This window comes from Nestor notabilis, unplaced genomic scaffold (assembly GCF_000696875.1).
Source record: "Nestor notabilis isolate BGI_N333 unplaced genomic scaffold, ASM69687v1 scaffold1707, whole genome shotgun sequence".
NCBI classification, from domain to species: Eukaryota; Metazoa; Chordata; class Aves; order Psittaciformes; family Psittacidae; genus Nestor; species Nestor notabilis.
The window spans coordinates 104,088-120,882 of record NW_009936715.1 but is presented as its reverse complement, the minus strand read 5'-3'; the positions used below and the strand labels follow the sequence as shown (position 1 = coordinate 120,882).

The window sequence follows — 16,795 nt, the reverse complement described above, 5'->3', positions numbered from 1 at the left end:
GTGGGAGGGAAAAGAAGCAGCAAACCAGAATCTCAAGTGCTGTAAATGATCAGCCACTGTGTAGATTTGTAGCAACGGGGGATTTGAGTAATTTCTCTCAACTTTGAAAAGGGAAACACCGTATTTTACCAAACATTTAAATTTGTAATGATCCAGGAAAGCCAATAGAATTAAAGCATCAGAGACATGGTTGGCACTTACTTGTCTCCAGTAGATAACTGCATGCTCACAGGTTTATCCTAAAAAATGCCATTGCAGGAAAGAGTGCAGCAGCCAGTTTTGATATTATAGTTGTGGCAATGGGAGATGGCTGGGAAAGAAAGCAAAATATGCTCCTCTAACGTAATTCTTACATGCATGCAAGGACTGACCTATATACAAGCAGTTGTATCTCTGTAATAGCTTTAAATCAACCCAAAATTACTTCCATCTTAATTGGTGAAATAAAACAAACAAAAATCATTACTGCTCTCTTCTAAATCATATTATTGTTTCTGTTATAATTAGTGGCCACTTAAATGAAAATTGTCATGTGTGAAAACTCAGCCCTTATTTTCCAGGCCAGAGACATGTTAGAAATTGTGTTTTCAGAAAGATGCAGTGACACTGGAATTTTGAGCAAGAGAAGCATTAGATTCAGTGCCAGCTCTTCCAGTGATGGGGGGAAACTAAATTAGGGCAAGCATATGGGCCATAAACATGCTCCCAGCTTCACTCACACTGGAAAAGGAAGAGTATCTCTATCTACCTTCTACCTTATGTAGTCATCCCCAGCAGTAGCACAAAACTCACATGTCCCTGTATCTGTCAGTTGTCTGTATTATTTCTAAAGACCTGGTCTCAGGTAATGTATAAACCAGTCCCTTCTCTTGGGGCAGGTGATGCCAGGGCTCTTCTCAGAGCTCCAAGTGTTTCTGTCTGAGCTGGTGTGGGCTGCATGGCCTCACTGGAAGCGCAGACAGGCTGGCCAAGGGGAGGGGCTGTTGGGGAGTGCACATGCCCAGGGTTTTTTTTTCTTTTCCTTCCCTTTTCTCTACCCTTCTCTTGGCCACACATCCCTGCCCATTCAGTTGTGCCAGCTCTGCCAACCTCCACAGCTTTATCGTGAGCCGACTCAGTTTATCAATGCAGCAGAAGACTCTCAACTTTTTTATTCCAGCTGCATTTTCTGCTGGCTTAATGGATATAATTGTTCTCAAACTGCAGAGGAAGACAGGTGATTGGAGAGGGAGATGTGAAGGATTTCCCTCTTGTGATGAAAGTGAACACCACTGGTCCCCTTTCATGGCACTTGCCCTTCCCGCAGCGTGGAGTCCATTCAGCAGAGCACTGAATCATGCAGCTGCTTTTAAGCTTGTGCTTTTTAGAACAATGGCCACGGCGTTAAATCATACAAGGACTTCCAGGAGCTTTTACTCACAGGTCTATCCTCTGTCATTTTGACTCCAGCAATCATTAGTTTACAGCATGTTAATTCTAGTTTGTGTGTATGTGCTGAAAAATTACTGAAGGAGGTTGAGAGAAACCTTTGTAACACATAATTTCTCTCTTTTTTGAGACGTTATTGAAAAATGTATCATGCTGTCATACAAATCCTCAGAATTGCCATTATTCCCAAAGCAAGGATTGAGCCATTACTTGAGGAGGGACTTGTTCCCATCAGCCAAGTGAGGATCCCCCAGATAGGTGCATCCTGCTCATGACTTGTATCCCGATGATTCCCGTATATGTGGCTCCATGGCCAGGCCTTAGAACAACAGCTTCAGCCATGGTGTGAGAAGGACCAGTTTGCAAGGCAGAGGATGCAGCTTTGCAGCACTGCAATGCTGTGTGAGTTCATTGGAAGTTCTTTTGTCCCATTCCAACCTGTGTACTTCCATCACTGTCTTTAAACTGGCATTAATATATCTGACCGTATGGGCAGGCATTTTGGGGAGCTAAGTTGATGGAAGACTGCAGTTTCTGAGGGTTGCTTTTTCCAGACTTTAGCTTCCTGAGCAGCCTGTCTACAGTCAGAAAAGTGTCAGAGAACAAAAGAAAGAGCAGGAGATACTGGTAGGTGGCTGGGAGAAAGGGTTTGGGGCTGCCCCATCTGTGCTGCCCCATCATTAAGTTGGCTAAACTGCACTGAAATGTGTGCCCTCACTCTTACAAGACAGCCAGCTTTCAAAATAGTCTGAAAATACTCTTTTCCCCAGTTATATTTCTAAAGTTGGTCACATAATAGGGTTCACACACGCACACACTTTGTAGGTATAGTGCCACATTGTCTGTTTTTTAAATGAGATGCTGTGTTGTGGATGGGTTATTACATCTCAGTTTTACTTGGCTGTTCAGATTCCTGAGTACTACAAAGGTCACTTCTGAAAACTAAATAAGAGCTAAAAATACCCCAAAACAGTCAAAGGCAATAAAATAGAATGCATCAAAAATGACATAATTTTTAGCATTATCATTGTATAAATGACAATTTTTAGCATTATTCACAGATGTGAAAATAAAGGGAAAATATGATTTTAAGCTGCAATTTCATATGCCTTTCTAACAGTCCCTTGTACTTACCTCTGAAACCCTTCAGGTAAATCTTCCCCTACGCGAAGTCCCCAGGGTTGCTTGCTCAGTTGGAGTCACACTATAAATAACAAATGATAACACAATTACATCAGAAATGCCTGTGGAAGAGTTTATGCTCTGAACTGGTTGTTTCTTATTTTGCAGGCTATCACTACATCTGTTTGAGAAATGAGAGGAACCAACCTTTGACACTGCCAGCTCTCTTTGTGTACATAGAGGTCAAAGACTATGTACCTGACACTTATGCAGGTAAATCTGTGACATTTTCATACTGGGAAATACAAAGGTTAATTGAAATACAAAATGAATGTGGTGCAGATGACTTGCCACATTGGGGTAACAGTCCTGTGTACAAACCTCTACAGCTGATGGATGTAGAGGTCTCATGGATGGATGTAGAATGTCTTGTCATTCATAGAAGATGGCCTGATTCTCAGCAGCCTGCCTGAGGTTTAGGATTAGGCCAGCTCTTATTTTCAGCTGGTCTTATATGACTCTAAAGGAGGAAATACCCCAGACATCTGCCATTGAAACACAAATGAAACATTGCTTACGTGACACAGTAGTGTGTAATTGTTTCCTAAGCAAAGTGCCATGCTTAGTGTAGAGCACTGTATTATGGAATTGTCTCTAAACAAGGGTAGGTTTACAGACCACACTGGGCATCTTCAGGGAAAAATCGTATTCTGTATAGCCAGTTTGATGTTCTAAGAAATCTAATGTTCCTCTATGCCTCATGTGAAGCAGGATCCTGGTGGGCTGATGCTGTAAGCTTTGAAAATCCACCATAAAACACGGTGCAGAAAATGCACATCCTTGAGATCCAAGCACAAACTCAAAGACTGTTCCTGTTAGAGTGTTTGTGCATGATGGTGTACTGCCCTCCGCTCTTTCTAGGACCTAGGAGTACCTATCAGCAGCAGATCTGTATGTAAAATACTGTCTCTTTCTTAAAACCTGAGGAGCACTGGAACCATGACATAAGGGCTTTGAAACTGAAGTATTTGCTCTATTTCTAGATGTGATCGAGGCCTTATCCAATCCAATCAGATACGTAAACTTGATGGAGCAGAGAGCTAAGCAACTGGCTGCACTGACTCTGGAAGATGAAGAAGAGGTAAAGAAAGAGGTAAGGGAGGTTTCTGAGTCTCTGCAAATTATGTTACAGTATTTAAAAGCATCTGCTTTGGTTAGAAAGGCAAATATTGAATGTCCCTGGGAATTGCATGTGTTGATTACTTGAACACCTGTAAACATCTTGCCCAGAATGGCACTAAGGTGTATTACAGTGAGAAGCATTGCACTATGTGTGTGGTTTCACTGACAGCAGCATGTTGTGCATGGAGCAAGTTGCTGCTCAGAGGTAGAGAGATAAATATTCTGTGTGTGCTGATTTGCAACTTTGTTATGTAGTCAATGAAATCGTAGTAAGTCATTGTATGTGGTTTTCCCATGTGATGCTGAAGTTCCCCTTACAAAAAAGACACCTTTGTGTTAGTAGCTTTTCCTGAAAATACCACCAATTTTCCAGAATTTCAGGCTCTTTTCCTGGAAAGGTTGTTCTGTTCAGAAATGCTCATGTATCTCAGACTATGATGTCTCTATGCATTCCATGTGAGCAAACATGTCCTAAAAAGACCCAGTATAATCATACAGTAGTTTAGTTGGGAAGGGGACTCTGGAGGTCAACTGATTCAACCCTTGATAGATCTTAATAAAGAAATTAAGAGGGAGGAGACCACAGAGTGAATAAATGTTCAGGCCTATCCTAGCTTAGCTGAAAACTATGGAAGTCACATTTGCAGTTGTTAGGTGTCTGGTTTGGGTATATGGGATTACTTACGGATTAACCTGTAAACCCTATTTTTCTGTGTAATTGGAGGTGTGGTGCATACAAAAGCATAGACATTATTTAGAGCATAACTGAGAGTACTGGTAGTTCAGCTTTGGTTTCTGGTAAACTCTGTGCACATTCAAACATTCAGCCTCTGTTCCAGACTGTCACTGGGATGTCTTCTTGCAGTGTTTGAAAATACCAACCTTGTCTTTCAGACATCTCTTGTGTCAGATGTTAGGCACATCCTGTGAATCCAAAGGCACTTGGTACAGGTCTCTAGTGAAGATGAAGAAATGCTTTATAATCCTGAACGGCCCTCGGCCCTGGTACCTGTCTTCTTCAATTCTCAGATGTGCAAAACATCATTGAACTAGATTTTGTAACCAAGAATACATTCCCAAAGCAGACCAGATGAGTGAAAGTCATTACAATTCAGTGGCCAACAATTTACTCTTTGTGCAGTGTCACAAGTTCGGCTGAATGAGGACACTCTGAAATGCTCAATAGTATCTTAGACATTTATCTAGGACGCTCTACACATGAGATTCTATTTTAATAGCAGAGTCTTTTTTTACCATAATCCTTTAAGTACCTTGGAGGTCGTTTTTACTTCTGAAAAAGTACAGATTTCCCTGGTCTGTGCAGGCTTATTTGTTAGTTAAAAAAATCCTGTCACAGAGTATGTTCTAAAGCAGATGGGAAGAAGGAAAGATGAATTGTAGTGCTCAGGTGGTGCTACCATCTCTCATGAAAGCTCATAGGATAAAGGAGCTTGTTTTGGAGTAGCAGAAAAATACTTTCTAGAAGAAAACTGCAATGATTGTAGTGATGGGTTTGCTAAAAATGTGTTCAGTTCGGTGCGGTAGCAAAGGACAGGTACGAAATTGCTGCTTTAAGTGCCAATCTAAGTGCCATTGTTACCTTCTGTTTCTAGAAGTCCATCCTGGGTAATGAATCATGTTAGGAGATGACAACATTTTCTTCATCACTCAGCCAGGCTGATTGTTTTGATCACTTACATGGACCCAGGAGAATCACATCAGTTAATAACAGCAAGTAGTTCACTGGCAATATAGCTAAATAAACCCAAGTGTGTTTGCCGGAAGTGTACACGTAAGCACACCTGGATTCAATTTTCCCACGTAGAGGTTCACATTGACTCTCTATAACTGTTTGTGTGCTAAGCTGTGCTGTCTCCTAGCACAGATTCCACCTCCCCACACCTCCTTCCCTCCCCTCACACACATTTATTTGTGTGAGCTGGGTTCTTGCAGCTTGTCACAGGAGAACTCAGGGGTTTTCTTTGCTACCTGTAAGTTCAAACTGCATCTCTGTCAGGAGCTCCCCAGGCTTCTTGTGAAACAATAGTCAAAGAAGATAGCTGATAGTGAATTGTTTTGAACAAATGAATTAACCTTTCTTTAGGCTTCAGCTTACACTGCGTGTTAATGATCAGTGTAATAACAAATGAAGAATGCTGAAGAACTGACAAAATTCACAGCATCTTTTCTGTACTTGTTTGCAATGTTCCTGTCATGAGCACCAGATGAATTCCTACCCTTAGCTTTCTGGTCAGTCCAGGATTTCCAGCCTGGCCTTACAACAGGTATTTTTCCAGAATGAAAGCATTGTAATACCTCAAAGTATGGGGTTTGCACCCTTAACTATAGGTATCTGAATACGTAGTAAACCTCTATGAGCATACAGGTAGTGAAGGTTTCCTGCCTGGTGTCCCTTACAGACAGGAGAAATAAGACATAGTAATTTGCAGGATGTTCCTTGGAGTGAGTTAATCACAGCCTAAAATAAGTTGATGTAACTAACGTGAACGTTTTCACGCCAGCAGTCACAGCAGCAGAAGTGTGCAGGGCCTTGGTCAAAGCTGGCCAGAGTGAAATGCATTTTGGCTGTTTCACTGGTGTGATGTTCTTGGGCCTACGTGTTAACTCCCACTGCAGAGTCGGGGAGTCAGGAGGCCTTGCTGCCTCGATAGTGTGTCTGACATGGAAGCAGCAGAGCATCTGACCTGTTGTTCCTACCCAGAAAACAGTGTTGAAGTAGCAGCTATTGTTTTGCGTGCCTGGATATAAATCAAATGAAGCCAGTTGGCTCCTTTGGTTAAATAAGATGATTTTGATAGGGAAGGTAAACAGAAACATCTCTAGGAGAGCAGCTGCATTTAGCATAGCTGATACCACTATTTAAAATGAAACTTCCGACATACTTTTGCAAATCATCATGATTACACCAAGTTGCAGTTATGGAAATCAGTTGATTTGACACTTCTTATGCAGGGAGGTCATGCTTACACTTGCTTAGAGGACATCTCCCAACCCCAATACATTGCAGATGCTTTCCTCTGTCTAAATAAAAATAGACCTGTATGGCTGCATATCTTTCTACTTAGTAAGTATACTGTCTTGCAAAGGACATGGTAACATGTGGAATATACACCAATTTCAGTGAATATTAAAACTATAAATCCTAAGGCTGGATTACATCATGTTTGAAAACCAGCCTGAAATATTCTCCAGCAAGGAACAATCATGTTTACTTTAGCATTCTGTGTGGTGAATTATGAGAAGAGAAAGTGCTTTTTAATGAGATTAGATTGCTTGATGTAGTGAAAATTACTCTTCATTCACTTCCTGATCCTGTCTCACATTTCTGCTTTACTTTCTGAAAACAGATGGTTTGTGTCCAAACCTGACAGGTTGTATTTATTAATAGTTTCTCAACAAGCTGCAATGAAGCATAGTCCCCAAAAAGGAAGATACTACCCACCTTCCCGTGCAGGGACTTTTGGGGCACAGACTTGCCAGAAGCTGGGAATTCTAATTTATTTTTATTAAATGTTGATGATCTGTATAGCAAGCATTGTTTTTATTAAACTAATGAATTGCATCCTGTGAGAAGTATATTTTAAGGAGAATTGAGGGGATAACCATGTTTATGTCACAGCTACATCTTCTGCCAGTGACATCATTCTACTGTCATAAATTTTGGCTAGATCATGCTTTTCCTTATTTTATTGCAGTCATTCCTGCTTGAGATAAATGATGTTGTTGGCATTGGTTTTCAATTGCATCATGTTTCTGAGTGCAGTATCTCTCTCCTATAATTTTGGTAGAAACAGGCTGCTGAGACAGAAGTCCTTTTGCAATATACAGTATGTTGTTAGGGTCAAGATGAAGGAAATCAGCAGGAGCAGCACAAAACAGTTAGATCAAAATGCATTTTGCCTCTGATGATGCAGTGCAGGCTGATACTTCGCAAGTGTGGAGTAATCAAGGGGAAAAAACCAACAACTGTGGTATCCTGCCTCTGTGTGTAATGTGATTACCATCAAAGAGTGAAATGGAGCAGCTGAAGGAACAAATCCAAAACCACCCTGGGACACCATGGCAACTGGCCCCTCGCAGGGACAGCAGGAAGCAGGGCTTGGCCATTTCAAAATAAGAATGGCTTTGAATGACCTTCTTTTTGTCAAGTGCTGGGTGCTTGCTTAAAATCAAGGGAAATGATAAGGTGTTTAATGCACAGTACAACGCACTCTGTAAGCCTGAGCCTTTAGGAAACTGGAGAGAAAGAAAAGCTTGTGGAAAATGCTTAAATATTTGGATACCACAGATGTATTTATGCAGCAGGATGGAGGTACTGTTTACATATTACCCGTGGAGTGCAATTCCAAGAATGTAAGATCTTGGGAATCAGAAGCATGTCTCTGTGCTGTAGGAACGGTGAATAATGATAGTGTTGTGTGTAGCTGTGAAATGTGAAAGTAATTTTGTGTACATGTTTTGTTCACAGCAGGGATTTGAGCAGCGTTTTCAAGCCAGCTTCTGCGTTATTTCTAGAAAGGTTTTATGGCAGACAACAATGCTTCTCAATAAAATACAGATTTCACATCTGGTGCAGCTAATACGTACTGTACTGAGAGGTGTCCCCCATGAGTTACAGCCACTTAAAAGAGAAATACTCTTTCAGAATAATACATGCTCTATTTCTTCTTGAAATTTACCCTGCAAAACTGGACCACCTGGATTACCACAGCTCCTAAGGATATCTTTTTTGTTTGTTTGCTGTTAGAATGATTTACGTATAACACGTACAGAATATTGCATTTTTTAAAAGAGCCTAAACTAGACCTGCAGATAAATAATATGAATTTGTTAGTTGGGAAGAGTAGTGGAAATCATTCTGTATTTTTAGATTGACCATGGAGATGCACCATCAGAAGCTAACAGTGAACCCAGGCCAACACCAGCAGAAAATGGGGTCAATTACACTGCCTCTCTTACACCGAAACCAGCAACTCAGGTTGTCCATAGTCAACCAGCACCAGGTAAGAAAACAAAGGGAAAGCAAAACAGTCCCGTCTTTTCAAGATAAATCTGGATAATAATTTTTCATGTGCTTGGCATTTAAAAAAAAAAGTGGGGGGTTGTGTTTGGGTGGTTTCTTTTTTTCTTTTTATAAAATAGGTGGAAATTTTCCTTCTATTATTGGATGCTGTTAGGGCCAGTCTTCTTCAAATATACAACTATCTTCTACTTGAGAGTTGCTTTTGTGGTGGAACTGAAGTTCATTAACAGCAATAAAATTTGCTTTTTTTGCTGCTTATTGCAAGTGCAGGAAACTCTTAAAATTGTTTTTGCAAATCTGCATGATTTATGCCTGCAGTTACATCCACACACAAAATACAGTCTTAGATACTTACATATGTTGATAGGTATTGACATATCTCCTATAACAAATGCTTGCTAAACCACAGTGTGTATAATTTTGTGACTACAGTCTTCATAGGCTTGATCTAACTGACTTCCAAGGAGCTGGATTTATCTTGTGCACATAGATTTTGCACTGTCAGCCTAATACAGGGCAGTTGTACTAACCATCAGCCTAGTACCGCTTAAATGACTCACATGAGTGAGCTCAATAACATCCTCCTGAGAAGTAAAACAACAACACTCAAGTGGGTGTTGGAAGGTTCCCTTTTTGTGCTGGTTCACAGGATCAGTGTTGTTTTCCATGTTGCTGTTCTTCTGCTCAAGAGATGAGTTTTCACAACTGATTAATAAAAGCCCATGTCAGTGTTATGTCCTGTGTCACCTGCCATGTTTTAACATGCAGTCAAGCAGCACGATAATGGCTGTTGTCTTAAAAGAATTAGAATTGTTCATCAATGATCTGTCTTACCTCTAGGTTCGGTGAAAGCACCTGCAAAGACAGAAGATCTTATTCAGAGTGTCCTCACAGGTAATAAATACACAATTTACACTGCATGAATGCTGCCCTTCTTGTCAAGAGAAATAGGCTTTTGATGAAACAGGCCATCTGGTTTAGACATTCCTTTGCGCAACTGGGACTGCAGTAACTCATAGAAAATGTGCAAACCATGTTTTCTTCCTCAGCTTGAAGTTATTAAATGTTTGAGCATGTTTCATGAGCTCAGTATTGGGTGCCAACAGGGAATTTTTTTTAAGTATCCCAGTATTGTAGTTTCACAGGCACAACGTTACCATCTAAAGCGGACAAAAGACCAGCACTATTATGAGAACAGAAGCTAAATTTGTTCTGAATATTACAAATAGTAGTGAAACCATTTTATCTTCATTACCCTCGCAGTGTTTCCATCGTTCCTGCAAAACTGAAAATGAGCATTACTTTGAGCAAAGTGGCCTGTCAGTTAGGCAGTGCCCTGCTGTTCAACTGGGAGTCGTGTCCTCCAGCTTAACATTAGATTGCAAATCTCCTAACTCAATTTATTTTATAGCCACTCTGCTGTGTCAGAACAAATCTTGTGTAGACTTATATTTAGGTGTGGAAAACAGGTAAGATCCATGAAATCCTGTGTGTTGATAGCCTTTTATTCAGTCTCCCTCGTGCAGGAGAAGGAGGCTGGCCTCAATTGTGGGAGTACCTGCTGGCCTCATACAAACAGTCTGTTGTCCGGGAAGGGCTCTTCAGTCTGGCTTTTCCAGAGCTGTGACCCTAGATCATGGAATTCACCTTTTGGGGTTTTGTTTTGGGGGGTTGGGGTTTATTTTGAATTGCTGTTTTGTGGTGAGCCCGTGCAGGTCAGACTAGCAGACACTGAGCTCAAGCTGTGGTCTAGGTTCACAGAGCAGGACATCCTTCATAGCTGTTGTTGGAGTGACAGTACTGGACCACTACCAGTTGACCTACTGATCCTTTGCTGCACTGGCAACCAGATGGCTGTGACTCTTCTGATGCAGGATCTCCATCAAGAGAGAACTGAAGTCTCTGCTGAGATGCCGTGATTGTACCAGGACAGATGCCTCCAGCCAGTGCCCAGGACAAGGCAGGAGAGCAGGCAGCTGAAGTGATGTTTCTGAAGACAGTTTAGGCATCAGCATGTTATATGGCCTATCCAGAGAGAAGGGAGACTTGAAGTGTTGGTACAGTGGGTATAAGAGAGATCTGTGCTCAGATCTGTGTAGGGTCATGTTTTTATATGTTGAGCTGATGGGAATCTTTTGCATCTGAAAGGGCTTGAGGAAAGAAAATACGTGGTTTTTACTTTGCTGCACATCTTGGTGTTCTAAATTTTTATCTTACTTCTTACTCTTCTGTCAGTTAAAATTGTCACAGTATTACTAGTCTGGTTAGCTTATGTCCAGATAAGTCTACTCAGTTTAAGCTCCCACATTTCACTGACCTGCAGTAAAGCAGCATGCTTTGTTTCATCCCTCCTAATGGCAGTTCCTGGGTTCTCTGATTGAAATCATCCATTATTAGAAAATTGAAGTGGTTTTTGTTATTATCATTGTAGAAGTGGAAGCACAGACCATTGAGGAGCTAAAACAACAGAAGTCTTTTGTTAAGCTACAGAAGAAGCATTACAAGGAAATGAAGGACCTTGTAAAGAGGCATCACAAGAAAACCACTGACCTTATCAAAGAGCACACTGCGAAGTATAATGAAATCCAAAATGACTACCTGCGACGGAGATCAGTTCTAGAAAAGACAGCAAAAAGAGACAGTAAGAAAAGGTATGTTGGACATACTGTTCCTGTTCTTGGTAGAGGAGGTCTTCACTCAAGTCATCTTTTATAGTAGACAATTAATATGGAGGTGACATTAAAGCACAGAAGGAAATCAAAAGCAGCAAGATTCCCAGGTAAAATCAAGTCAGAGCCTTTGGTATGGAACAGTACTCTCCATGGCGTGCTGCTCTCCTGCTGGAAGCCACATAAGTTGTTCAGCATGTTATATACCTCTTCTCCTGTAAATGAGGGCACATGGTATTTGTTCTAGGACTTGCCCTAGACCACTGGTATGGGTAGGTGACTCAGCTGTGCTGGCAACAGCAGGCACTGGTTACGTAGTGAGCCTAATCACAAAGTATGAGAGGGGGCATCCCCGGTGTACCAGGACAGTTCAGGAACCAGACTGCAGCATGAAACAACTCAGACCTGTATGGATAAAGGGGTTTAGTTTCCTGCTTGGGTCAACTGCAGCATGTTTCATCAGAGCACCCCATCTTCTCCCATGCTGACCTTCTGTAGGAGGAGTTCCATGGAAACTTCTGCTCCACACTTAATAATATAACTTGATAGTTTCTTTTTCAAGCAAGGAGAAGGTTGTGCAGCCATCCCACATGGTTGTCCTGCCCATATTAAGCAATTCATTTACTCTGGGCCACCAAAGTATGTTTTCTCATGGTGGAAGAGTCCCAAGTGTCAAAACGGGAACAAAACTTAGTCCTCTTTTATGCTATTTACGGGTAAAACAGATATCCAAATTTGGAGATGAAGAGCATTGTCTCCAAGTTAGAGCCCTTGAAAAAACTCACGCAAGAGTAGAAGGCATCAGATACAGGATTAGGTGAAAGAAACACTTGAAAGTTATTAAGATTTGCCTACTGTTCAAATTATGATTGATCAGACCACTTGGGGATCTCTTAATGATTGCTTGGCTTTGCCTCTGCATGCACACGCTTTCTGTGCTGTGTCTGTCTCCAAGTCTTGCATTTCCCTATCTTTGTGTGTGTGCTGATAAGATTTTAATATCGCTTGTTCAGGTAATAATAAGGAAGGAAAATTGTATTTATCATTATCAGTTTGAAATGCAATGACAGTTATGACTTGATAATCTTTCCACAGTTGTTTTGTTCATATGGCAAGACACCATATGTTAATAAAGAGCAGTTCTTGTGTATATGGCAAAACATATACGCATGTGTATGTCAGACACTGCAGTGTCTGATACTGGTGGATTGAACTTTTATTTCTGCCATTAGTGCAGCATTCTCATTTTAATATAATTGATTTTAAAGTAATTAGATAAGCACAGAAGTCCTTTAACTTCTACACAAAGTTTATATCGCTGCAGTTCTTAAATATGAGGATATTGAATGAACGTTAAATAAAATTACCTGATAACTTTTTGGTAGGGGACCATCAGAGATAAAAGCTGCAAGCACGCTCTGGCTGCCAACCTTGTTAATAGTACCTCTAAATGTGACTGGGATTCAGGCCATAACTTGGCCCTAGGAAGGAGCTTTATGCTTGCTCGATGACAGAATGTCATTGGGCTTAATAAGAGCTTAACACTCATAATATACCTATGTTCAGCTGGCCTTAACTGTTGCCAGTTTTCAGGCTTTCGGGTTCTACACTTGAGTTTAACAAACTTCCTTAATGTCTGGATGTCAACTGCACACATAGTGATGTTTTATCCACCGTGTTTTATATCATCAGTGTGTGTGACAGTGGCAAACAAAACGATGTCATGTTTCTTTCTTTTCTCTAGCATATTCTATTCAAGTTGAAGCAGAAAATTTAATGAAATGAGTAAAAAACCTTATCTTTAAGGAAAAAGGATTTTGGTTGGGGTTTGGTTTTTTTTTGTTAGGATCTGACAATAAATCAGTATCAGGCAATAAAACCCTGCAGTCTATTACATGGAGCTGTCAGAGTGATTTCAGAGATGTGAAGTTTTATGTGCAGATACAAAGAAATCTGCAAGTTAGAAAATCTGAGGTTGAATTTTAAAAAGGCAAGGACTATATTTTTAGGGATTTTCAAACTTGCAAGTACATATTAATCAGCAGAATTCTGATAGAATACTTCATCCCAAGGAAAATGGCAATTTTTATCATTCTAAATTATTTCTGGAGCTATTTGCCTTAACTGCAAAGTGTAAATCGCTACTTCATCAGGAGCCCCTCTGTCAGATTGCCACAAAAAAGTGCTGTCTGTGGTCAGATGCAATCCATGTTTCATGCCCTTGTCTAAAACTGGGTCAAGATTCAGGAAAGCCAGTGTATACAGGAAGTTTGAGGTATTTATTTATACAGATGCACAAGTGTTTTGCTGGTGGTATTCTGCAGTTTCTTTAATGATTGTGTCCCTAAAAAGACAGTCTTACTATTTTAACCAGCATTTAGAAATAGGCCTTATTTCTTCTTCCCAAAGATACAAGAGAAATGTCAGCTTTAAAATGTATAATGTAATGGCATATATGTTGACATTAATATTCATTAATGCTGTCTTGTGGCTCTGTAGTTAAATTATCCTCACCTATCTCACTGACACCACTTAACCTCTTAGAGGAACATTCAAATACAATAAAAACACAAGAAATAAGAAGAGGCTACCTTGGGGTTTGTTTCCTCAGAGCGATGAAAGCAGCTTCACATTAATTCAGTTGAAGTAACTCGAATTGACAGCAGCAGCAGCAAACTTGAACCCAGGAGAGAGGAGAGAGGCAGCAGCGTAGCAAGTTCTCTGCATTGTAAGCTCTGCATATTTCTGAGTAGCAAACTCATTTTTCTCACAGTGTTGGCCCTCCCTGTTTAAGGCTTTGCTGGTTTGTCCATCTCAGGCACTGTTCGGAGGTTTCCCAGGCAACTGCTTTAGCACCTGAGCACAGCAGTAAACACAGCAGCAGAGCAGGGACACAGCCTTTCAAGGGTTTTTTGCCCATGTTTTTATTGGGTTTGGTTTAGTGCTGGCCTGAGAGTGAGGCTGGTTTTGCTGCTTATTTTTCCCTTGAGCAGTTTAGTGTCATCATGTCTCCTTTCCCAATTACATCTCTCTTTCCTTCTCTCTTAAGAAATTAAAAATAGAAAACAAAAACCAACCCAAACTGTTCCTTAGTGTTGATTTTTAGCTTCCTCATTATATTTTTCCTTTGCTCCTCTGTGCTACCTTTCTGAGGTTTACTCCCCACTGGGGCAATAACTTGCCTCCTAAAGGCAGCAGCTCATGGAGTGCTTTCCTCTGTGAGTGCTATGCATGGCATTTCCTGAAGGGGGGAGAATATGCTAAAGAAAGGGATGAAAGGGATGTTCCTACGGGTTTAAGCATTTTATAAATGTAGATATAAAGCTACACTCATAAATTTATTGCTAAGCGTGACTCCGTGCAGCTTTGAAGTTCAAGTTATGTGTCTAGAAGTGGATAAACAAGTTGATGGGCATCTGTTTATGGGAAATGTTGGCAGTTTCATTTATAGCTCATTTATACTCAGTCTGGCTCACACCACCATGACGAGTTAGTAAAATGAGGTTTAAAAGCAATAGCCATCCCATGAATAATCTCTTAACACTGTTTTTTCCTTAAAAGATTACATTATTGGACTTACTAGAGCTAAAATCAGCTTCTGGTCCGATAGGTGGTGCTCAGAAGCTGCTGAAGGAGCTATGTATATCTAGCTGCCTCAAAAACAAGGTTTAAATATGGGTGTCCTGGGTAGTGATTTAGGCCTTGTCTGTGTCTGTTTGTCTCTGCAGATCTGAAACGGGCAGCCCAGACCACAGTTCTTCAACTATTGAACAGGAATTAGCTGCACTTGACTCTGAAATGACCCAGAAGCTAGTTGAGCTGAAGGAGAAGCAACAATAACCTCCGACAGGAGCAGTATTACAGTGAGAAGTACCAGAAACGAGAGCACATTAAGCTGGTACGTTTGTTATGTCCTCTGCTTTGCTTTAGTGATCTCAGGGTGAGTAATGAAAGCAGCATGACCCTATAATTAAGTGGGGCTTCCTCTTACTTGGAGTCCGTTTCAGAGCTTGGTTTCCCTGTGGTCTGCTGCAACTTCAAGGGCTTGTTGTGTCACTTTGTCACTAACGCTTGTAATAACTTGGAAGGGTTTGGATGGAAGACAGAAAGGCAACAGGATTATTACTACTGCTAACGCAGAGTCCTTACCTCTAGTTACATAAGTCTCACTCTACTGCAGCTTTTGGATGATGTTCCCGTTTTGTTCTGCCACTTTTTTAAACAGAAAACACTCAAGGAGGCAGGAAAATAGATTGAAATAACCATGAAAATAGGTTCTAACATTCCCCAGGGGCACAGAGTTGTGCCAAGCAGTGTTTCTGTTGCAGATGAAGGCTTCAAGGGGATGCAGGATATAATCTGTATACAGTGAAGGAATATTTTGTGTTCATCAGTCCAAGCCAGCTTGTTTTTACAGCTGGAGTTTGGCTGACAACTACAGCAGGATCATAGGCCCTCTGAGCTGAAATGGAGGAGCTTGGGCAGATGGCAGCTGATGCTGCTGGATGTTCTCAGGCAGAAAAGAACATTTTTAAAGGGTGTTACAGGAGTACAAACTGTTTCTTAGGTCCAGGCTATCCTCTCTCACAACTTTTTTCCTATGATATGATGTTTTGCCTTATTACATGTTGGGTGAATTGATTTGTCTACACTGCCCTGCCATCCAAAAAGAGCAAGTCAGAGAAGTGATACAAGTAGGTATCTCTCAGCAAGGCCCTTTCACAAAGTCATTCTTGTGGATCACAGCACGGAGCTGCAGTTCCCAAGTGGTGCCCTGTCTATCACCAGTTGTAGGTCCACATTCAGGTAAAAGTTCTCTGCACCTCAGAGGTTTTAGTCTTTATAAAAATGAGCCATTTTTGAGCCACATAGTTGAGCTAACATTGTAAGCTAACTCATTTCTCATTTCAGAATGGGAAATGGCACCTGTCAAAGCAAAGTTAGATTTTCAGCATTATCCACTTAGGTAGTGTCAGGATAAATTCATTTTTTGGCACAGAACTTTCAGACAGTTTTCCCTTTGAGCTGTGCAGGGGTTCGTATTCCAATTAAAATCTGCCTTGCAGCTGAGAGATTCTTTCCAATGTCTTTCTTTTAGAGGAGAGCCTATTGTTGGTATCTTTCTTCTTTTATCTAAGGACTGAAAAGCTGAATCAGACTAGCTAGGCATTATTATACGTTCTCTGGCTCATCATCCTGAGAGGATTATTTTACAGACTCAGACTTAAATTAGAGGGGGTGACCAAATCAAATTGGTCCTGTTTCCCACTTTAATTCACCACTCATTGAACTAGCACACAAGCCCTGTCCATGTCTCCTCTCCACCAGCAGCACCACCATGAGAACCCTC

The 16,795-nt window shown here is 40.9% G+C and overlaps 1 protein-coding gene across 1 annotated transcript in view; it reads left to right on the top strand.

Moving 5' to 3' along the window:
- LOC104408755 (1-phosphatidylinositol 4,5-bisphosphate phosphodiesterase beta-1-like) overlaps positions 1-16,795 on the top strand; it is a 120,565-nt gene that overhangs the window by 42,115 nt on the left and 61,655 nt on the right. Inside the window, 7 exon segments of the mRNA XM_010018459.1 lie at positions 2,719-2,823; positions 3,594-3,703; positions 8,624-8,756; positions 9,617-9,670; positions 11,208-11,427; positions 15,174-15,281; positions 15,283-15,343. Of these exon segments, the coding sequence (XP_010016761.1) occupies positions 2,719-2,823; positions 3,594-3,703; positions 8,624-8,756; positions 9,617-9,670; positions 11,208-11,427; positions 15,174-15,281; positions 15,283-15,343 (791 nt within the window).